The 22,812-nt window shown below is 37.3% G+C and overlaps 2 protein-coding genes across 4 annotated transcripts; one reads left to right on the top strand and one right to left on the bottom strand.

Moving 5' to 3' along the window:
* Positions 1–4,697: 4,697 nt before the first annotated feature.
* On the bottom strand, positions 4,698–8,515 carry cunh4orf33 (chromosome unknown C4orf33 homolog). 2 transcript variants are annotated; one of them, XM_056264603.1, is made up of 6 exons: positions 8,364–8,515; positions 7,326–7,537; positions 7,003–7,063; positions 6,861–6,912; positions 4,921–5,120; positions 4,698–4,827 (listed from the first exon to the last, which is right to left on the bottom strand). In XM_056264603.1, the coding sequence occupies exons 2-6, from the start codon at positions 7,504–7,506 to the stop codon at positions 4,728–4,730; spliced, it is 594 nt and encodes a 197-aa protein (XP_056120578.1). In that variant the 5' UTR covers positions 7,507–7,537; positions 8,364–8,515; the 3' UTR covers positions 4,698–4,727. The 2 variants fall into 2 exon arrangements, with proteins under 2 accessions (XP_056120578.1, XP_056120577.1); XM_056264602.1 differs by lacking the exon at positions 8,364–8,515 and having other exon boundaries at positions 7,326–7,703.
* A 28-nt stretch (positions 8,516–8,543) lies between these two features.
* On the top strand, positions 8,544–22,731 carry sclt1 (sodium channel and clathrin linker 1). 2 transcript variants are annotated; one of them, XM_056264599.1, is made up of 22 exons: positions 8,544–8,608; positions 9,179–9,220; positions 9,308–9,375; positions 9,844–9,893; positions 10,754–10,826; positions 11,095–11,150; positions 12,743–12,872; positions 14,491–14,613; positions 15,009–15,074; positions 15,966–16,036; positions 16,307–16,397; positions 16,488–16,579; positions 17,483–17,660; positions 17,761–17,859; positions 19,101–19,172; positions 19,266–19,340; positions 19,948–20,093; positions 20,178–20,370; positions 21,343–21,539; positions 21,898–21,976; positions 22,055–22,150; positions 22,624–22,731. In XM_056264599.1, the coding sequence occupies exons 1-22, from the start codon at positions 8,572–8,574 to the stop codon at positions 22,684–22,686; spliced, it is 2,097 nt and encodes a 698-aa protein (XP_056120574.1). In that variant the 5' UTR covers positions 8,544–8,571; the 3' UTR covers positions 22,687–22,731. The 2 variants fall into 2 exon arrangements, with proteins under 2 accessions (XP_056120574.1, XP_056120575.1); XM_056264600.1 differs by lacking the exon at positions 8,544–8,608 and adding an exon at positions 8,623–8,628.
* The last annotated feature ends 81 nt before the right edge of the window (positions 22,732–22,812 follow it).

The raw sequence follows: 22,812 nt of genomic DNA, 5'->3' as shown, positions 1-22,812 counted from the left end.
TAATTTCAGCATACTCTATAAAAAACCTTATTTGTTTTGATTCACGGAGCCGAATTGAACTTGCTTTATTGTCATTTGTCTTTTTTATTTCTTCTCTTTACCGAGGATCACAGTGTGCTCAGAAGACAGTAGTATTAGACATTACGAATGCTTATTGATTTTGTCAAGGTAGCAACCTGAGCGGTACATGCCTTACCTCGTAGATAATTGGATAATGCTGAGAAACTCATGCCGTGAGACAGATTGTACAGTGTCAGAAAGCAAAGTGACACAAAAAGAAAAGAGGACTAAAAGTGCGAAGATATGTCTGAGCTTTTCTGACCTTAATCTGAGTGCAAGAGATGATCCTATTGGACATGCAGATGAACATTTCTGTTGGCAGAAAGTGCACAGAGTTAACTGGAGTGAGACGTTTCAGTTTTATCTTTTGCCTGCCATATCTACTCTGTGGCATTCTGATATCACCACAGAAGATAAAGAAGCAAATGACTAAGGAAAAGCAATAATAAATCCCCCCCCCTCCTCTCCCCCTCTCCCCCTCTCCCTCTCCCCCTCCCCCTCTCCCCCCTCTCCCCCCTCTCTCTCTCTCTCTCAGGTTCAGACACCCGCATCCCGCATTATGATGCCTTAAACATATGACAGTTTTTGACAAGCAAATAATGGCCTCTTATTTTGTGTTTGTGTGGACTTTTTTAATTAAGAAAAGGAAAAGATGTCTAAGACATTTTCTGTTAATTAAGCAATGAGACTTGATCAACTAATTGATGATTTTCCATTGTTGACGTTTTTTCAAAAGGGTTATTTAATGTTTTGTTAAGCCTTATTCAACAATTAATTTGAAATCTTTCAAAATGGCTATAGTCATCTAAGAGATATTCAGGTATACATGCAGTAACAAAGACCATCTGACACATTACAAAACAAGACATAACAGGATAGAATATTTGTGATCGTGATATTACTTTTATAATTAACAATAATATTAAGTAACTTACATTTTAGACACAATATTGCCAAATACCTTGTCGTTTTTTGCTTTGCCAACAAAAATAGCCACAGCAGAATCAAGTCAGTATGTGTGTCTCCGGTGTTCCTGAATGAACCCAGTGTTTTTGAACTATTCGGTTGAGTGAATAATTCAATTACTCCCTTATACTTGTTTCGTTTCTGAATTAAGGGCTGTATCCGAAATCACCCCTATTTCCTCATTCACTACATTACTCCACTAATATAGTTCACTGAATGAGTGAACAAAAACGAGTGAGCGCATTAGTCAGCCGGACACTATCTTCTTGCAAGACGTAGCTGTTGAGTGTATAGTTTTTGCTCTCTTTATTTAGGTGCATTATGGGATTGAATGAGTACACTTGATAATGTCCACTGTGGTTTTAGACACCACTACAAATGTCTGTCCCCTCAAATAGTGCAGTGTGTATTTTTAACATAACGCCATGGCCATTTTTTCAATTGAATCCGGTGTCATCCGCATTCATTTAGCAGTACAAAACAGCTTATCTTATCATATTTTTATTCAAAAACACACTGGATTGTAGCACAAAAACTTTAACCGTTATTTTTCTAGTGGCTAATAAAAACCCATACAAAATATCGTACTTATTTTGGACGCAGCCTGAGTGCTTTGAAAGAATCGGTTGAGTTGAATGATTCAGTGAGTCACTTGACATCTAATGCGCAATCACAGATACTTATCTCATCCTTGCAGGCTTTTCATTTCCCATCAGTGCGTAACCGTTCTTCAGCTAGTTCGTTTTGTCAGTGATATTAATCAATACAATGCTGTGCACATCAGGACGAAAATGTTGTTTTGGCTGTCTAACTGCGGCATTTGTCTTCAGCTCAGCCATCTGTGGCTCTCAGACAAATGAGAGCTGATATTCCATCAAACTGACCCTCGTGCACAAACGAAACATCTCACTGCGAGTTAACCACTTTATGAACAACTCCACAGTTACCGCGTTCGCTTTAAAACATGACCTCTAAATGTCTAGCGGAAAAGACTCTTGGCTCCATCTCTTGCTTCTCCCCCGCCTCTTTCCCTTTCTTCATGGATTTAGTATTGACAGAAAAGCTGAGAGTATCCAGGTCACATTTTCAACCCCGTCTCTCCACAAGCTCTCCCATTTCTGGCCACATAAAGTTCAATTCTGTTATTTTGTGATTTAGTGTCTCTGCTGGCCCCGCGTGCCGTGCCCTCAGTGGACCGGCTCATCTTGTTCTCATCCAGTCATTCGTTTTCCTGTGCACCGTGATTGGGTTATATCGAAATATTCATTCATCACACGGAACGACCTTTATTCCACTATCAATCAGAGGGTGTCGTGCGGGTAAAGGCTCTCCTCAGCGGCCCTCCCCCCTCCAGCACTTCCACACAGCACAAACAGCCTGATAATGTTGTGTTGCCTGCCATCCTCTCTTATTACTGCCTCCCAACTCAGATTTATCATCTTCCCCTCCCCTTAAAATCTGTAAAAATAACCTCCACTTTGCGAGCGTGGTTCTTTGTCATCCTTTACTTTTAAGCCTCCTTTTATAGTGGCCTTTAATGGGCTTCACTGATGTGCGTGCGTGAGAGAGAGTGTATTGTACTAATGTTTATGATTATGACTGAGTTATAAAGGAAAATATTCTTCCTGACAGCCCCTTTTATCCTGAAAAGCTTTTGTTGCCATGGAAACACATTTTCGGAGCTCGGAGCGCAATGATTGATATTTTTTAGTGATGAACAAAACAAAAATATATATCAAAATTATCTCTCATATTAAAAAAAAAAAAAGTGCCACTAGACACTATTGCAGGTCCCTGTGTTCAAAATATTTGTTTGTTAATGTGTTTTCGAATAGATGGGAATCAATATTTTAGTGCAGATATTACCTGCCTGTGACAAATGGATGGAAGGGGCAAAAGCGACAGGTAAACAGGTCCATTATGGATATAATGGAATCAAATGACAAACATGATTCATTCTCTTTTTTTTTAAAAAAAAAGGAAGTGACAATATTCCCCCCTCCCTTCGGCATTCAGAGTTGTATCTAATGTGTATTCGATTAAATCAATTCCTTTTCTGTGCGGCTAACGGTGTTCAACTCGCAGAAATAGAACTGAAAACATGCCAGTGCCCAATCCCATTCAGTTTTGAACAAGCCTCCTATCAATTATAAAATGTCAGCGCATAAATTCTCCCTGATTTAAAAAACATGAGTGGAAGGCCATCTGATTGACTTCGCTCTGCTCCTAACAAGAAGCAATTTGTACTCTGCTATTTCCCCCAGTGAATAGATTGCATGTGGAGAGAACAAATGCGATTACTCCGAGTCTGTGTGTGTAATTTGAGTGCGGCCCATGGATGTGATTCTTTCTATTGGTTTCTATTTTTATCTATTTATTCATTTAGGCTAAATATATTAGGTGTTTGTCCTGGAGTGTCTCCCTGCATTCCCAACAGATGTTTTTTTTTTTATGTTACTCATAATATTTAAATAATTAATACGTTTATTAATTCACACACTATGTTCACACATAATGTGTAATATAATCAGTTTGAGGTTTAGTCACAAGCTGTTTTAAATGCTTTTTAATGTTTGCAAAATCCACAAACAGAAGAAAAGGCTGACCAATAGCAATGATTTATGACGAAATATGGAGATTATACAAGGTTTCTGCCAGACAGTGACGATATTTTAAATGTTATTGATTTATAAAGTTATTGTCTCACAGCGTTTTAGTATTACAATGAAATAATAATAAATTAAAGTATATATTATTTGTCCTCATTTTAATTGTGCCTACCTGGGCGTGCAAGTAGGCGCGTGCCACATCCGGGCCTTGCAGTGACCTTCGCTCCCGGATACAGAGAGCGCGCATTCAGCTCACGCCCGCAGTGCGCGCTCCAGTCAGGGGTCAGGGAGATCGAGAGCAGCGGCTCTGTAATTAGTCACTGTTAATATTCATTTAACAGACAGCGGCTGTAATTATAAACCCGTGTTCCGTCTTATTAGCCGCTAATTTGTAGTTTACGCAGCGCCTATTGATTATACGCATGGGTTTGCTGAGAGAGTTAACAGCTCGGCTGTTTTTTGAAGAGGTTTTAAGGCTATCATTGCTATACGTTTTAGGCTACTCCAGATACTGTCAAGTCTGTCAGATATTCAAAGTTGCACAAAACCTATTTTAATATTGCGACAGACCTACTAAAACATAAAAAGGAACATCTTATGGTAGAAGGCACGTAAACCTGATAGTTATATAGCTACTCATTTTTCTATGCAACTCGTGGAAGACTCTTCACCATGTTTCAGCAATGCGATAGTCCATGCAATCTGTTGTTTCCAAGCTCCAACAAAGTTGAATGTTATCATTTGTTTATTTAATGTTCTATTTCCACATTTAACATCTCCATTTTTAAATAATTAATTTCATTTCAGTATAAAAATTAACATATTTCCCATTCGCTACATATTGTAGGCTATAGCCTAGATGCTTGGTGCTGGATGGAATGCTTAACTGCTGAGATTAGTGCTGCATTACTGATAAAAAGATTGATTAAATTGTGATAATAAAAGCCATTATATTGCCATTACACCCACAATAAAACAAGCCACATCATTAACTTTGATTAGACTGCAGTGGAGTTTGTGCTCTAACTTAGCCATGGAAGCAAATTACAAGTAATTGCTGTATTAAAAAGCTGGTTTGTGATTTTCAGCTGGTCATTTGCTTGCTAAATTCCACAGGTCAGATTCTGGCTGAACCCAGTCTTCTCCCATGATGCTTTGCAGAGTGAAGTCTTGAAAATACTCAAGTCGATGACTGTTCGGATGAGAGAAGAATTGTTAAGATCGTGGTGAAGTAATTATGCAATACAATGAAACCGAAATAATATTAAGAGATATCTAAACGTACAAGTCTGGTCCCTGTCCTTCTTGTAGGTCTTCTTTGGGAACAGGATACAGAGACTCATAAGTCCTTCCTGCACCCGAGCCATGGATGGCGTAGGAGTTCATCTTATTAATGCCCTGAGGGAAATACCTCCAAGGCAGAAGTGCTTCTCCCTTCCATTTTTTGTTCTTTATATTGGCTTGGAATGATATAGGGAGTTGTTGCTGTAACAGGTAACAAGCTAATGGTTAAAAACGACATCAGGACATTTTTATAATACTCTATATATTTTTTTGCTGCTGTACTATTTTATTTTGTTAAGCATTTCTGAAGTGTTAATATTAAAACATTTACTGTTTTTATAATAATAATTTTATTAAGAAAGTATATATCTGTGTGTGTATACATACATACATACATATATATATATATATATATATGTATACACACACACTACTTTTTTTGTGTATTTTTGAGAAAATACAGCCTTGGTGGTGAGGATTAGAGACTGCTTTCAAAATCATTAAACTTACCGCCACCCAAAATTTTGAATGGGACTGTAAATGTTTATTAAAAACTGAAAACATTAAAGGGGTCCTATTATGCCCTTTTACGAAGTCTTGATTTTGTTTTTGGGGTGTACTAAAATATGCCTTCATGCTTGATTGTTAAAAAAATTCATTATTTTTCACATATTTTGCACTATTACAGCACCTCTGTCCCTCGTCTGGCTCGAACGTTCCGGTTTTGCTGAAGACCCTCCTTCCGAAATGCGCCTCTTACCATAAGCCTGATTCAGACTTAGGAATGTTAAATGGATCATCGGATGCAAAATTCACTTTTATATGGTGTTTGCATATAAATTTGTCTTTGCAGTGTGTGGACAACCACCATACAATGAAAAAAAAAATCCATTCACTCCTTTTTTTTTTATCCTCAAAAAGCCTAAACACTCTCAATCTGAGCAATATGATGTCATATTGCTCATGCTCCACCCAAGACCGCTGACGGACTGTCCCGTATTAGCAAATTTGTATACTGTCTGCCAAGGCAGCACTTTATGTGTCTTGTGTGACACCCCCCATGGAAGAGAGGGGTGGGGTGAGCAGTTGCTCATTATCATTTAAAGAGACATGCACCGAAACGGGTTGCTGTGAACAGAGCTGTTTTTGAGGAGGTAAAAAGGGTGTTTTACACAACCACAGGAATTTTAACCAAAGTATTGTAACGTCGTGCACTTTCCCAGAGAAACAGACAGGAGACGAAGATCCGGTTTACAAGCACCAAACGGCTTGGAAGGTTTATTTCCTGAACGTGTACAGCCTAACACGGGTATCAGGAGGTGTCCTAACTGTCCCCAAAAACGACATGAACGCCCAAAAAGAGATGTAACGTCAGACTGACTTTCCTCTGTACCGCTCACAGTCTTTCTCTCTTTTCTCCGTCCTTAAGCCCCTCCCTCTTAACTATATCCCTCCCGGACACCTCCCCCCAACAGCAGGTGAATCAACAGAGAATAAACAGTGTCAGCGCCACAGTATGTTACAAACTCTACATGAAGACCCTAAAGAATCATACCAACTTGTGGAAAATGCACATCCGATGACCTCTTTAACCAACGAGAATTGTGCAGAACGGATTTCATGCATGGACTTTGCAAGCACGGATTTCACAGTGGTGTGTTTTTTTTTCTTATACATTTTAGATACGATGTTATCCACCATTTAATCGTGATATTTGTTGAAAAACTAGGGTAATACAAAAAATAATCGACAAAACCAAGGTTAATTTTCCTAAAGGGTGGTGAACAATAAAATAAAAATATCTACCATTGGAGTGGACTTTGAGCTTTGTAACTTTGCAGATCTTTTTAATGCTCAAACAGCAACATTACACACTTACTAAAGTGAAAAAGCATAATAGGAGCCCTTTGATAAACTGATGTACAGTGTGAATTTGCTTACCATGAACGCATTATGTTTTCCATTCAGTAGCAGAATAAGGTGTTGTCCATGTCTGTAATATGATATCAAAATATTATTTCAATTACACATTAGCAATGAAAAAACTTTCAGCGGCCTGAAAAACAGAGTAGGCTTAACTTACGGGCAGACTTCCACCTCTAGATATTGCTCAGTGTTGCTGTTCAAGAAGAAGGATTCTACCACTGAAAAATAAATCAGTAGCACAAACTAAATATTGTGGAAAAGATAAACATCTGAACTTAGTGTTTCATAAACCTTTCTTCTAATTCAAGTTCTCACCAAAGTTAAATCAGACTTTTATTTATCTAGACAGTCAAGGGTTGCATGCGTATATATTCAAAACGATCAGCTGATTCCAACAATCTGTTATATAATCATATGAAAGAAAGAAACTTAATCTCTAAACCAGATTTGAGCCTTTATTAACGGTATATATGAACATACCCTCATAGTCCCAGAGACCAGGGAACGGCTCTCCAGGTGGTCCGGCTGGTGCAGGGGGGTCATTGAAGAAAGGAGCAGTCACCTGCATTAACAAACCTTCCTCGCCAGGTGAGAAGCGAATCTTTACCGGCTTATGATCCACAGGTACGCTGTCCCAGGTGTGTCTGATAAAGAACTCCATGGCAGTCAGGAGAATACAACCGCTGCAGACACTGTTAAGCATGGCAAAATCTTATTTTCTTCTAAAGCTAAACCTGAAATATTAATAAATGACTATCTTGTTCAGTTCTCAATATACATATATATATAAATTTGTAAGTGTCAATATATGATGTATCCCCAGTTCTGTGCTGTATTACGTCTTAAGCTGCTCATGACACAGAACTGTCTGATATGCAATAAGGTTCGACAGTCATTGATAAGCAATGCATCTGATATCATAAACATAACACCTGACGTCACCTGATCACACCCTGTTCATTCATTTAGATGAGAACTGGCCCCATGACATAGCCTGGTTACTTCCAAAAAAAAGAAGGCTTGCTTAGTTGGGGGCACTTTATTTTCAGTCATAACCCAGACAGGCCGTGAACCGGTCCACATCTGGTACGCGTGGAATCCACATGTATCAGATGTGGCCCGGATATGGGCCGAGATTATGTTGCTGTCTGGGAATACTGATTTGAATATTGATTCGGCTTTATTTCATAATTGACTAACTGAATCAACAGTGAACATACTTGAGCTAAATAATGACACTATTGTTTTTTTTAGCTGCTTTTGACAGCTGAATTGAACTCCGTTTATCATTGATCATTATTTCCCTGTTTATCGCTGTAAAGCTGCTTTGAAACCATCTGTATTGTATAAAGTGCTATATAAATAAAGGTGACTTGACTTGATGTCATGGGAAGAACACTTCCTGATTTCTGGCATACATCAACAAAGCCTCCCACAGACGTTTCAGTAGTCAGGCACATAATCGTTAGTAAATAAAAGAGTGAATTATTGAAACAAAATGATGAAGTAAAGTATTACCCTATTCGGTCACATCGAGTGGCCCCATCTTGTTAGCTCTTCAATTCAAGAACTATGGAAAAAAGAGGAACTCCATAAACTACACGGAACGCAAACATGTTGAAGTTTCCCGGGAACATTTTAATAAGTTGCACCGCGTCCTTGAGGATGAGTCTGATTGGCTCAGAGGGTGAATCTGAGCGTCGGTGAAGATTAATCTGATTGGCTGATGGGCTCTTTAAACTACAAGGCGGAAGGATTTGCAGGTACCTATAATAACTTCGAGGTCTTCTAATCTTATATTTATTTACGTTTTACTGCTATTTCATAATGCGTCATATTACGCGACGAAAAAAATAAACATTTATAATTCATTCAAGGTTTTTATAAGTGTCCAGCCCATTGATTATGAATGTTGAAGTGTAGCCGTTAGCCCGCTAGTTAGCCAGTGTAACGTTAAATCTTATGGTAAATCTCCACCTGGATACCAATGATGCTTAATGCTGTTGATGAGATTACACGCCAGATTCGCTTCTTTTTCACTCGCTTAGTTAATCTATTGAAGAACGTGTACGTTCGTAATAATCTAGTTTAATAATGCACGTTTACTCATTTAAACTGAATTAACTGACTCTATAAAAACATATTTAAATGATAAACTAATATTCCTGCACAAAGACAGTCTACAGGGATCACTTGCGCTGGCTGTGTATAAACCGACTGCTTCAGTAAAGGAAATTGTTCCCCTTTGCACATACTAAATGTTATAATAGTTGTTGTTGATACATATTTACAAGGCATTTGCTTTGACCTAACAGAGTTTATTACTGTTGCAGACGCAAAAATGACAACAGAAGTCGAATTTCTACGAGATCAAGGTGAAACACGCTAGATCTCAGAAATAATAGTGTGCAGATACCCATACATATTCAACATCACTTGAACTTTGTTTTGTGTCTTATCAGTGAATCGTTTAAACTCCGTCCTCGGTCGATATCAGGATGAATTTCCTCCTCCCTCCTCGGTGTCACAGGTTAGTTTTATGATTAAATGCCAATTTTATTGTTTATTGCTTTATTTGTTGAATCTGTAGATCATCTCTAGCATTAATAACATAATGCTCTTATGGTGCACAGTGAATGTGTTAAGTATAAGTGTTCACAGCTAAAATAAATAAATGAAAAATTCTGTTATCACCATCAACCTCATGTTGTTCCATATCTGTATGCCTTATTTTCTTCTGTGTAACAAAAAAAGCAGATGTTAGGCACGTGAAGTGTAACCGCTTTAGTCATTATTCACTGTTATTGTTGTCTTTTATATACAATGAAAGTGAATGGTTTTCAAACAGGTTTGGAACAGCATGACAGAACTTTCATTTTGACAGAGTTAACTTTGAGTGATGTGGGGGAAAACAGAACAATTCCTAATAATAATAAAGGCTTGAAGCACTGGGGATGTTGTATATAGATGCTTAATAAAATTAAAACTTTTTTTTTAGGCAGATGATGTGGTCATGGAATCTGCAGCTCCTTGGCTTTCAGACAGAGGGTAAGTCCCTATGGCCAGTTACTAACCTACAACAACTGTCTCTGTCTCTGTCTCAAGTCATCTACTGTTTTAACCAGGCAAAGCAGGGTTTGAAATTAACAAAGACAAGCACCATTCCAATTTCCTTTAGAAAATTACATAACATTTAGTATTTGTTTTCATTTAATATGCAATTTTAAAAGGATATTATTTATATATCTTACAAGTTTAATTAAACCATCAAAGTATGACGCAGTTATATTATATATATTTTTAATACTTTAAAAATTTAAATATTAGGGAATAACAAAACACTAAACTTGGTTAAGGTCAATATATTATATTTATCTGACAAAATAATTTGGCAAAAAATGCAAACAACAGCTGCATGTTTTATTTTATTAGGCAAAAAATGCATAATTTATTAGGCAAAGGAAAAAGCAAACATTGACTACATAATAAGTTACCGGTATTAATATTTCATTGGTTCCCCTTGTTTTTGCACGTGTGCATAATTTCTTTGAATGACAGCCTGGCCAAAAATCAAATTCACACAATTTGGCTCCAAGCACAACTCCATATCTTTAAAAAATGTTTAATAATTTTTTTTGACATTACTTTTGCCCACCACTCTGTGTGTGTGTGTGTATATATATATATATATATATATATATATATATATATATATATATATATATATATATATATATATATATATATATATATAATGAACTGTTTCTAAAAAGGCAAGCTTTGTTTATTGTGATTTTAAATTTAAAGTACTTTCATGTAATCCAGTACCATGGAACTCTAAATGTTAATAGCATATAATCTTAATTGCATAATGATGTTGTTTATATGACCTGGGTGTGTGTTTTCAGTCTAATGGCTCCTCTAATAGAAGAATATGACAGACACATACAACAGATGGAGATGCAGCTCAAGTTCTATCAGGTACACTTGAAGACTTACACTATACTAACCACCCTACGCAAACGCTCACACCACACGAATGCTTGCTTTACAGTGAGATTTTACAACTGTCAGGGCTTGATGGGGCTGATTTCATGCTGTCAGCTATAAATTGCAGTTTAATCCCAAATCAAGTGAATTTGTCTTATAATAAGTTTGCCATTCAAGAGTACACTTTCTCTCAAACTCTCTCAATCACCCTCCTCCCACCACTCACGCACACACTTGTTTCTCCCTGTCAAACACTCAGAGGCAGATGACAGACGTCAAAGCAAGCCTGGAGCAGGTGGTTAAAGAAAATGAGCGGTAAGAGCTGCTGCAAATGGATCTCCTGCTGATTTCTGAGTCAGTCAGTGCTAACAGCTTCTGCTGTGCAAGATGAGGTGGTTCTGGTAATCACAGGACACCCTTTACGTAAATTCACTTTATTGTTGGGAGAAAGTTTGAGAGTTTTGCAGTAATTTTCAGTCTAGAAAACATTTGGTAACACTTTACAATAAGGTTCATTAGTTAACATTATTTAATGTATTAACTAACATGAACTAACAATGAACAATACATTTGTTACAGAATTTATTAATCTTTGTTAATGTTAGTTAATAAAAACACAGCTGTCATTGTTTGTTCATATTAGTTCACAGTGCATTAACTAATGTTAACAAATACAACCTTTGATTTTAATAATGTATTAGTAAATGATGAAATTAATATTTGCTAAGATTAATAAATGCTGTAAAAGTATTGTTCATTCGGTAACGCTTCCTTTTACAGTTCAGTACTTACGTGTACTTACCTAGAAAGTACTGGCTAATATAAGGAAAGTACATGGGTTAGGGGTAGGTTCAGGGTTAGTACCTAGTTATTACCCAGTAATTACAATTACTATAATAAGTACATAGTAAGTACATGGGTAACAGGACTGTAAAAGGAAGCGTTACCGTTCATTCTTAGTTCATGGAATTCAACTAAGGTTGTTAACTAATGAACCTTATTGTAAAGTGTTACCAAACTTTTGTACCTACCACCATAATTTGAGGGTACAATTACACTAAAGCAATGTACTAAAAATGTAAACGTTTTTAAAAAAAAAATTTAGCTTGGCGCACAGATGACAACGTTGTCAAAAAAAGATCCCCGTTCACACAGATCTGCGAAAACTACTAAAATCACTGTATTATACATGCCAGGCCAAGGCGATGTCACTTTGTAAATAAACTGTACATGCATGGCTTCTACAGAGTGGTGACAATCAAGATGGCATCCATATGACCATATGATCCACATTCACTTAATTTTTTTATTTACACGGAGATGATAACGGTATCGTTTTCAAAAACGTGCACTTTGAATAAGTGTGTGTTTTCAGGCCCCCAAAACGACGTTGTGGTGTAAATGAATGGCCAAAATGCTTAAGTTTTCCGTTTTTAGTTGAAAATGGTGTTGCGCTCCCTAATTGTCAGTTTAAAGTACAATCACTATTTAAGCAATGAAACATAACAGCGGCATCAATATTTGCATGTAAAAAAACTACTATGAAAAAACGACAATTAAATCTACAATAGAATATAATTGTTGTTTCATGATATTCACGTGTGTGTGCGTGTGTATGTATACCCTCACTTTTTCCGGCATACCGGCACTTCTCACATGTTGCCCCCAAGGAGCATGATTTCAACCGAGGGAGGACACTCAAACACCCCACTTCCCTGGACTACCGACATGTTTTTTTCCATATCAAGCACTGATTAAATATACTACTGCCAATCAATTACTAAGACTTTAGGGATGCAAGTCAGATAATATTTTAGAACAAATTAAAGTATGTCTCCAGATAATTCCTAAGGGTTTATGAAGGTTGACCTTTTGCATTAACTATGTATATTAATGTTTATTTGCAGGCTTCATGCAGAGCAGAGAACATCCATTGAAAAGCAGCTCCAGTCTCTGTCCGCTGGAACAGAAGGAGTCACGGCGGATGATGCAATCGCCATCAGCAATCTGGAGGAGCAGGTCAAGTGTGTCGTGGAGGTGAGTATCCAGACCTGCTGCATAACCCCCTCTAAACTCCCGTGAGTCAGTCTGTGCAGCTACAAACCCACAGGCACTTTCCTGGACCTGTATTCCGGCTGTGCGAGGGGTGATCTGGGGTTATTCTGGCTTTAAAGCTTCGTTCTTTAGTTAATATATGATGCGACAGCGCAGGTCGTGTTGTGCTGAGGGAGTTGGTTTTAATCAGCGTGGAGTACGCTCCAGGTGCTCCCGAGGATTACATATCAACACTTGACATTACGGAGTAATGAGATATTAGTGCGTCACTCATCAAGCGTCCCACTTTCAGCTCGACATTGCACATCTTTGCCCTCCTTTAGGGAGCAGTTCACCAGAACATCATGTTGCAAATCACATCTAAACCTCTCTAGAGAACGTGTCAGTTCAAGTCAAGCCTCAAGTGACTTATTTTTGAGTTTGTGGACTTTCCACTTTTTTCCAAATCATATTCACAGATCTAATTTCTTAATGAACTGAGAATGAAATAATTAGCCATAAATTAAAAAAAAATGTATGCCTCATCGTAGAGATACAGCACAGTTAACTGAATTGATTATATTATATAAAATTTTTATATAAATATTAGTATTATTATTTATTATTATTATATAAATATTATATATATATAAAAATGATTATTTTTATGTTATATATTTTACAATATATTGTGTGTTTAACATATTCACATTGATTTTGCCAATACAAAATAAGCAATATTGTGAATATTGAATGACTGATAGTTTTCCACTCCTTGTCTTGCACAGAATATGAGCATTATAAAATATTTTAAAAGCAACTCTGGTTTAATCCTCATTAGCAAAAAAGAGTGATAGAACTGGGAATATGATTATTCATGCAAATCAGTTTTGCAAACAGTCCATTTCAACGAATCAGTTTGAAGCCAGCAATTAGTTTGTATTAAAACTTAGGAGTATTCATAGACATTTTACATTTCATCTTTTTTTTTCTTTTTTAAATAAGTCAGTTTGTGTCAAAATGTAATTTAAAAGCATACTGAGTCATAGCCAACATTTTAAAAAACAATAATTGCTAGTTATAAACAAATCTCTTGCATTTTGCGCAAGTAAATATTCACAGCAAAAATATTATAGTTACTGTAATTAAATTGTGTTTATGAGAGCTATGGGTTTTTTTGTTTTGTTTTTTGCTCCGGAAGTGACAGAAACACTGTTCAACCTTTATGTGCCTGGTTGACTTTTCAAAACAACGAATTATTTTTTTTTTATTTTTCTGCTGACAAAATACTGCAATAATATCTTTCCAAGAAATTTCAGTGGACAGACAAACTCTGTGGAAAAATTACAAGTGATCTAGAAGCTTTATACAGCTTTTTACAGCGGATGCTATTGAAAACACGGCAAGTCTATCCCTCACAGCCTCGCTTTCATGCCTGGCATGGTCTATACTAACCAGCTATCCATGCTACACTAACCAGACATCCATTCAGTTCAATTAACATTGCTTCTGTACTCTACATTAATATCATGTCAGACCTCAAAGATATTTAGAGAGTTTAGTCATGAAAGGCCACAATCATAGAATGTTTAACTTCAGTTTGTTCTGTGTGTGTCTTTAGGAGAAAGAACGGGCTCTTCAGATGTGGCAGACCGCTTCGCAGGAGTTGGATCGTCTTCAGACCCAGTACCAGAGCTCCATGAGTGATGGACAAATACATGCGGTTGAACGGCAGCACATGCAGGTAGCCAGTGCAAACTCACATTTGTGTTTACAGATTCAACCCATTTGAGTTTTAGCACATATTTGGTGTGCAGACAGCTTTATCTAAATCTCTTTTTTCAATAAACACTTCACATTTTTTCACTTTTGTCTAGAATATGTAATATGATTTTTGAACACTAGAGGGCAGTGTTTAACTACATGCAGGCACAGTTAACAGAACCAACAGACCCCCCAGCACTTTCATATAAACCAGAAGGCATGCCGAGACGGATTATATGAATATATGAATTCAATATTAGCTGTTGGCTGTAAAATATTGGCTTAATTATGGCTTGTAGCTTATTATAATACACATTACTTAATTATTGAAATACTTTGTCTGTGCTCTCACTGACGATCACTGTGCTGTTTTAGAATCAGCTGGCACAGATGCAACAACATGCACAGAAGCTCCAGCTGGCCAATCAGAAGCTGGAATCGGTAAGACTGCCTCTTTCAATATGTAAACGGTACTGGTTAAAATCTAAATCTACTGTATTTTCTTTCCAAAGTTAATGCCTTGGTGTATTGTGCATGTTTCTTCCTAATGAAATAATCTTTCATGATCTTTCACAATGTAACGTAAAAGTTTCTGCGCCTTTGAAATAACTTTCTAAAACTTTCTTGTCTCTCATATCACTTTGCAGCCTCTTTGTTCTCACTTAATAAAATCATTGCATTTTACATGTTCATTTAGCAGACGTTGAATCCAAAGCAATTTACAAATGAGGAATACAATAAGCAAATACATTGCAATATTTCAAGTGCATTTATGTATTTATTTGGTAAATAGACCCCTTCAAACCCTCTTTATTTTGTGATAATAGCCAAGTGATTGTACATTATCAGTACAAATCAGATCCAGATGGATAAAATCAAGCCCCTTTTTACATAATTTTCCACAAATTCATTTTTACCCGGAAAATGTTTGGATATGATATATCATTGTATGGAAGGGTTTTATTAGGGGGTTCTGTGTTCAGTCAGTTGTTATGCAATGGATTTAAAGGCTTAATCCTTGCTGTCTTAATCACACACACACACATTTTCTCACACCAGTCAGAACTACACCTGTGTTGTGCATTGTTCAGCCTTTGTGTGTGTGTGTATGCGTTTAGTGGTTGTGAAGGGAAACACTACTCTATTCCTGAATATTTAATGAGCAGTGTAGCTCGCACACACCCAACTTTTTCACACCTATTCCATCTTAACTTCTAAACAGCCTTCATCCTCTCCTCCGTTCTTCATCCTTGTGTATTTCTTTGAAGTGTGTGTGTGTGTGTGTTTGGTGTTATGCCCGGCCGGCGTTCATGTCTGTCCTGTCACACTCAGACCAATCAGCAGTTCCTTAAGACGGTGGCGGAACAGAGCAGTGCGCTGGAGGAGTTACGCAGCCAACTCAGGTAGCGTTTCCAGATGGCCAACTCTTTATGACTTAACCTTCACTCGAGGTCTGTTTTGGAGATTTGAATTTTGAAAGATTGATTTTTTTTTTTTTTTACTGTTCTACTTTAAATCTTACTGATTTTAAAAGATTGTGGTGCATTTTCGATCCCATTCACCCTGTCTTCTCACCACTATGCTATCAATAAAATGTAGTAAAAAGGTCAAATTTATTTCGAAAGTACAACAAAAAATCACATTTATGTCTGTGTTTCTGTATGATGTTTCAGGCAAGCTAAACTTGAGCAGAGATCTGCCGCGACTAAAGTGGAGGAGATGACCAGACTCCTGCAGAATGTGCAGGATCAGATGCAGAGGAGGGTGAGAGATGTGGCTATAATTGTCCTTATGTAAGTGTTCTTATCACCCTACTGTGTGTTTTCTAATAATGTCGTGTGTGTGATGGTGCAGGAAGAGGACGCAGCAGAAGCTCACGGTAGAGAGGAAGCTTCTGACCGGAGATTACAGCAACTACAAGCAGCACTGAACCAGCTAGAGGCCAGGTGAAGTCTATCAATTATGATTTCACTGTGACCGCTAGATTGAAAGCTGTGTTGATGAAGAAACTGTGATAGTAGTTAGATGTTGTATGTATTGTGCACTGGTGTTCAAAACTATGTTATATTTATGTATTTTGTATGCATCATTAAATAAATCAAAAGAGATAGTAAAATACATTTATATTATAATGTTACAAATTATTTCAATTTCACATAAATTCTGTTTAAATATTAAGCAGTACAACTCTTTTCAACATTGATAATAATAAATGATCCTTCAGCACCAAATTAGCATATTAGAATGATTTCTGAATGATCATTTGACACTGAAGACTGGAGTAATGATGCTGAAAAATCAGCTTTTGCCATTTTAAAATGTTTAAATAGAAAAGTTGTTTTGAATTGTAATAATATTTCACAATATTACTGTTTTACTGCATTTAAACACATGATGTTTGCCTGGTCACACCATCCAAAATGAAAATTAATCTAAATATGAAATATTAACCCTAAGAATTTGCCACACATCTATTCACACAATGTTTGATGAAGAAATTTTGTCCCAGGCCTCTCTATAAAAAATGTATATCTGAGTAAATTGTTTGGTATACATATGTGTGTATATATATATATATATATATATGTATATATATATATATATATATGTGTGTGTGTATATGTATATAACCATTTAAAAATGGGCCCAGCCTCCAAAGATAGGAAAAAAAATGCATTTCAGAATTGATGGTAGAAGAAGAATCTTTTATATTACTTCATTTATTTTTACAAATTAAAGGAGGACTTTGTATATATTGTTTCCTTTTAATATCTTGTTGTATATATTGTTTCCTTTTAATATCTTGTTGAAAATATGGATGTTGTTTTATTTATGTATTTGTTTTCCAGACTCAAAGCTGCGACACAGGATTCTGAGTCAGTGCGCAGGAAGCAGACGGAGTGGGAGCGGAGAGTTGGAGAACTGCAGGGTCGCTGCGCCTCACTGGAAGAGGAGAAATTTGAAGCCCTCAGTCGCCTCCGCAACTCCATCCAGCTGGCTGAGGAAGCCTCGCTTCAGAGAGAACAGGTCACGCTCCACGTACACCGCACGGGCCCAATACATACTCTCTTCTATATCTTCCTGACTTCATATACTCACAAATAATTCTGTGTGTATGTTACTGTAGGCTCAGCTGAGGGAGAAACAGAGAGCAGAAGAGCTGGAGAAGATGAAAGATGCCATGAAGCAGCTGATCCAGGATGCTGCCCTGCGCACCAGGAAAGAGGTGATCACAGCCAGGGTTCTTCAACTCAGCAAAGGGAGACAAAAGAATAAGCTGGAGGCTTCAAGTCTAATCTCAGACAGGTTCAATTAGGCCTAATGAGCCTATTATACAAAATTTCAGGCATCATGAGGGGCTTTTGCACCAGGTAGTTATAGGAACTACCCCTAGGGCCATTTTCCAGGTTGCATTTACACGGCCAGTAGGAACTCTGAAGTGACGCAAGCCGGCCGACAGCGACTTCGTCAACAACAACAACAACTGGAGGATGGATGATAATGTGATCGGAGCTGTGTTTTTGTTGTGTCGTGAGTTTCGTGATGACGGAGATGGAATGTAGATGTATACATTTAAATGGGATAAGAGACGAAATCTCCTACGACAACTTGCAGTGCTAAAAACCCAACCCAAGACAAAGGTGACAGGTAAATGCTATCTATCCATGTTTGTGGAGTAAGTATATGTAAACTTTGTGTTTACATGATGGTGTTTCATATGGCATGCGTTCAGCCAATCACCATACATTTACGTCACTAGTAGTTCCTATTGTGCTGGGTTAGACCCTACTCTAAAGTAGGAGCTAATTTAGGCCCCCCAAAAGGTGTTCCTATAACTAAAATTGTTCCCAGTGAGGTGCGAACATGCCAAAAAAAGCGTGTACTTCTGCCAATAGTTACAGGAACTATGAGAACGTTCCTCCAGTGCGAAAGCCCCTATGGTTCTTTGTCAGAGTAGCCTTGAGGGATCGATGCATTTTGGTCTGGCCTTTTGTCTCCCTTTACATCAAAGTATTTACGTGCAGTGCCTTCTGAGATTTTAAGTTAACGTTTCAATAATTCAACAACACATTTGCATCTTTGGGTTTCTTTGAATTTGGTTAATGGTCTCATGACATGCAGGTAAACAATAATTATACTTTTACTAAATACACTTAATATTTGAAGTAAAGTGTTTATATTTGATTTTTTTATTTTGTCATTTATTTAGATCCGTAGCCAGTCTCTTTAAGCCTAGTCTGATTCATCGTTACAGTTTGAACTAAAGGCAACCGTACGGCTGCAAACCCTTTAGATCTCTACAGCCAAGCATAGCCTAACAGTTTGCACTGACAAAGCATGGTTATGGCACAGTGAAGTCAGTGTCATTCTAGTGTTTTGACATCCAGCTAATCTGTGATCACAGTGCATATATTATTTCCATCTTTGTGTGGCTTATAGTTTTCTGTTCTTTTCCTCTTTTATTAGGTTGAGAGTGTTCGTAAGCAGTGTAACGTTCAGATTCATCGCATGGCTGAGGAGCTGTCTGCCCTGCAACTGGTGACGCATTCATCATCATAATCATATGTACAGATGTGCACAGCAGCAACTGTTGCTAATGTATATTAACATATTTCCTATGGTTGTGTGTAGGAATGTGCCGATAAAGAGAGACAGATTGAAAGAGCCCACCGGGAGAGAAAAGCTGTGGAAGAGGAGCTGGAAAAGGTGAAAATAAATGCACATTTTTACTCATATATAATTAACTGCAGTAAGACTGTATGTTGCTGTGATATTATCATAGTTAAGGGGTGTTATAGGGCATGAAATGACACAAAGTGCAAAACCCCCTCTAAAATGTGGTAAAAACCTGTTATCATGCACTGCCTGGAGTGGCTATTTAACATAAAATGTAATATAAGACAAATGATCTGTAAAAATGTGTTCTTTGGATGGATAGATAGATATTGATTTAGCAAGGATGCATTAAATTGCAAATATCTTTACTGTTACTTTTTTTTATCAGTTACGAAAAATTATTTTAAATAAATGCTTTTTTCTATTGATCAAAGAATCCTGAAAAAAACTATCATGGTGTACACAAGTATGAAGCAGAACTGTTTTTATTTGTGAAGGATCATGTGACACTGAAGAATAAAGTACTGGTAATGATGCTGTCACAGGAATAAATTACATTTTTAAATATATTCAAATAGAACACAGTTATTTTAAATAGTACACATTTTTCACATTATTACTGCTTTTCTTGTATTTTTGATATAAAAATGCAGATTTTCTTTCAAAACCATTAATCAAAAAAATGTGTGTTTTGTAGGTCTATAAAGAGGGCCAAATTGGAGAGCCTGAGATGAGGAAGATGGAGGCTCTCCATCAGAGATGTTTAAATGCAGAACGACTGAAGGATGAAACACAACTCACGCTCAACAGCACGAAGAACAAGATGAAGAAGATGGAGATGGAGTGAGAACACACACACACACGCTCATGAACTAGACAGAGTGAATCTAAGGCTGGTCCATAATAGTTTCCTGTGTGCTTGTGCAGGTATTCAGAGGAGCTGTCACGCTGTCAGGAGGAGGTGCGGAGACTGCAGTCAGCGCTGTCGAGCTCGAGAGAAGAGAGCACAGCCATCAGTGAAGAGAGACTCACACTGCAGCAAGACAACCAGCAGCTGCACAGAGACATGGAGGCACTCCGCAAAGAGTGTGCACTGGCTCAGAGACGTGCCAAACAACAGGTCACACACAACACAGTGACACAAAGATGGGATACAATCATTTACTCACCTTCATGTCATTTCAAAAAGATGAGCACTCAAAAAGCACAAAAGATGATATTCTGAAATACAGTAGTCAACATTTGAAGTGGATCAAAAAAGTTCATCAAAGTTGTCCTAAGACAAGAACGAGTATTGTTCAAAATTCATGTATAACTTTGATGAAAGTTTTTGATACTCTTCAAATGTTGTCTACTGTAGTACTTGTGTTTGTGTTCTTTTATTCATTTTTTTTGTCAACATCGGTTTTGGACCCCATCGACTTTGATTGTATGAACAAAAACAGCTCGGAAACATTCTTTAAAATGTGTTTGTTGTTCCGCAGAAGAAAGTACATTTTGGGTGAACTATACCTTTAAGCATTTTTTTAAGGGCTGTGTTATAGAAAACATTTTTTATATATATATATTGATGTCACAACCATGAGCACATTAGCATATATCCACCCACACGACCTGATGAACCACAGTGTGAATTACATTGATATGCTGAGGTTAACCAATCATGGCAGACATCATTTAAATAAAATCTCTAAAACTTTAGTTCACCCAAAAAATGAAAATTCTGTCATCTTTCACTCATCCTCATGTTGTTCCAAACTAATTAGACTTCATCTTCAAAACACAAATGTCCCTCCGTTGAAAGTCTATTTGCCCAAAAGTCCATAAGAACTTTGTAAAAAAATAATCTGTATGAATTTAACAGATTAATGTCTTCTGAAGAGAGACAATCGCTTTTCATGATTTAAAATTGGCTTAGTTTAGGCATTTATTCACATAAACATTGATCAATGCGCATAAAATAGATTAAATATGGTAATCAAAATCTCAAATGTTCTTGCTTCAGTGTAAGAATCCTTGAGTAGCATTATAAATGGTCTAGCAGTAGAAGTATAAATATGGCATCTTTAACAGGATTCTTTTGCGTGTGTAGGTGTCTTCGATGCAGCAGGAGCTGTGTGTGAAGGAGCAGAGTTTGGAGTCCAGGCTGAGAGAGATGGAGGAGAGCAGTAAAAACTCCAGCACCGGTTTGACCAGACTGGTGCTCGCTCAACAGAAAACCATCAGTCGCTACAAAGACGAGGCCAAGAACCTCACACAGGCTTTCCAGCAGAAACTCAGCAGCCTCAGGTGAACGCTCAAACACACTTGAGACGGTGATTCTTGCCTTGGCAAACAGCACTTCCATTACTGTGACTCATATTTAGGGTTTGCGATCTGACCGGAGCACTTAGTATTAAACTTTGGTATATAACTCATCCTACATGGATGTGAATTTGTTAATGCTCATGCAACACTCTTGCCATAAAAAATAAATTGTTTCATAAAAAATCTTGCCTTTGGTGAGGGGAATTTCAGCACAGAATCTTTCTACCATCATAGTAAGAAATTAGCTTCCATATTATAACAGGCTTATTGATTAAATGTAGTGTGAAGTGTATTGAATAAAGCTGGTCAAGGTTCCATGAAATGATTGTGGTCATTGCAGGTCAGAGCTGAACAGACAGAAACAGCGTGTTCAGGAACTGGAGATCCAGATGGAAGCTGACCATCAGAAGATGCTGGAGGTGTGGACAGTACTTGCAGATTTGGTTCTACCTAGAAAGATGTTGTATAATGAGTAATGTCATCATTTCTGTCTCTAGTATGAGAGGCAGGTTTCAGAGCAGCTGGAGAAAAGCACGCGTTTACAGAGGCGTCTCACTCAGGCAGAGCAACGTGCAACAAGTGCTTCACAACAGGTACATGACCCATACTGGATATTTACACACTTCCTGCCTATAGAATGCAACAGTGCCTGCCCATGTTTTCAATAGCTTGTTTCCGAAAGTATTTTTCCTTTAGGGATTAAAAAAAAAAAAAAAAATTAAGCCGTGAACCAAACCACCAGCTACGAGGTGAATCACAACATTACAAACTTTGATTTGAAGCAAAATATAAAAAAATTGGACAAGACTGTACTTAACAGCTTTAGTGAGGGAAAGAACAACAATCCCTTGAAGCATTAAATCAACTAAAAACAATGTAAAAATATTGATTTAAAGATGTTTTTATATACTTGGTACTAGCAAGGAGTATGTAATAAAGTGGCCGGTGAGTGCTGTATATAGAAACATATTTTGCCATTTTTACTTCCACAACTCAACTGTTGCCCTCTGTAGCTGCTGGACAAAGGGTGCACAGAACCCTCTCTAAACTGATTTTTCCCTTTCAGCTGAATGTGATGTCACTACGGAGAAAAGCTGCATCCATGATGGATCTTGAGACTTTATCATAGATCAACAGCAACTGTTTTGTCCCATCATCATCATCATCATCATCATCATCATCACCCTGCTCAGTTTGTCACTGGGCTCAGCATTTAGTGGCGAGAGCTTTAACTAGCAGGATTCCTCGTGAATGT

This window comes from Rhinichthys klamathensis, unplaced genomic scaffold, assembly GCF_029890125.1.
Source record: "Rhinichthys klamathensis goyatoka isolate OS25496 unplaced genomic scaffold, OSU_Roscu_1.1 h1tg000222l_1, whole genome shotgun sequence".
Classification (NCBI taxonomy): Eukaryota; Metazoa; Chordata; class Actinopteri; order Cypriniformes; family Leuciscidae; genus Rhinichthys; species Rhinichthys klamathensis.
This window is presented reverse-complemented; position numbering and strand designations above follow the sequence as displayed.

Coding starts and splice junctions, on each gene's coding strand:
- sclt1 (XM_056264599.1), top strand. CDS start 8,572: ATGGGCTCTTTAAACTACAAGGCGGAAGGATTTGCAG. Junction 10,827..11,094: donor TGCAGCTCAAGTTCTATCAG/GTACACTTGAAG, acceptor TCAAACACTCAG/AGGCAGATGACAGACGTCAA. Junction 11,151..12,742: donor GTGGTTAAAGAAAATGAGCG/GTAAGAGCTGCT, acceptor GTTTATTTGCAG/GCTTCATGCAGAGCAGAGAA.
- cunh4orf33 (XM_056264602.1), bottom strand. CDS start 7,548: ATGCTTAACAGTGTCTGCAGCGGTTGTATTCTCCTGACTGCCATGGAG. Junction 7,064..7,325: donor TGGTCTCTGGGACTATGAGG/GTATGTTCATAT, acceptor TTTATTTTTCAG/TGGTAGAATCCTTCTTCTTG. Junction 5,121..6,860: donor GAAAACATAATGCGTTCATG/GTAAGCAAATTC, acceptor TACCTGTTACAG/CAACAACTCCCTATATCATT.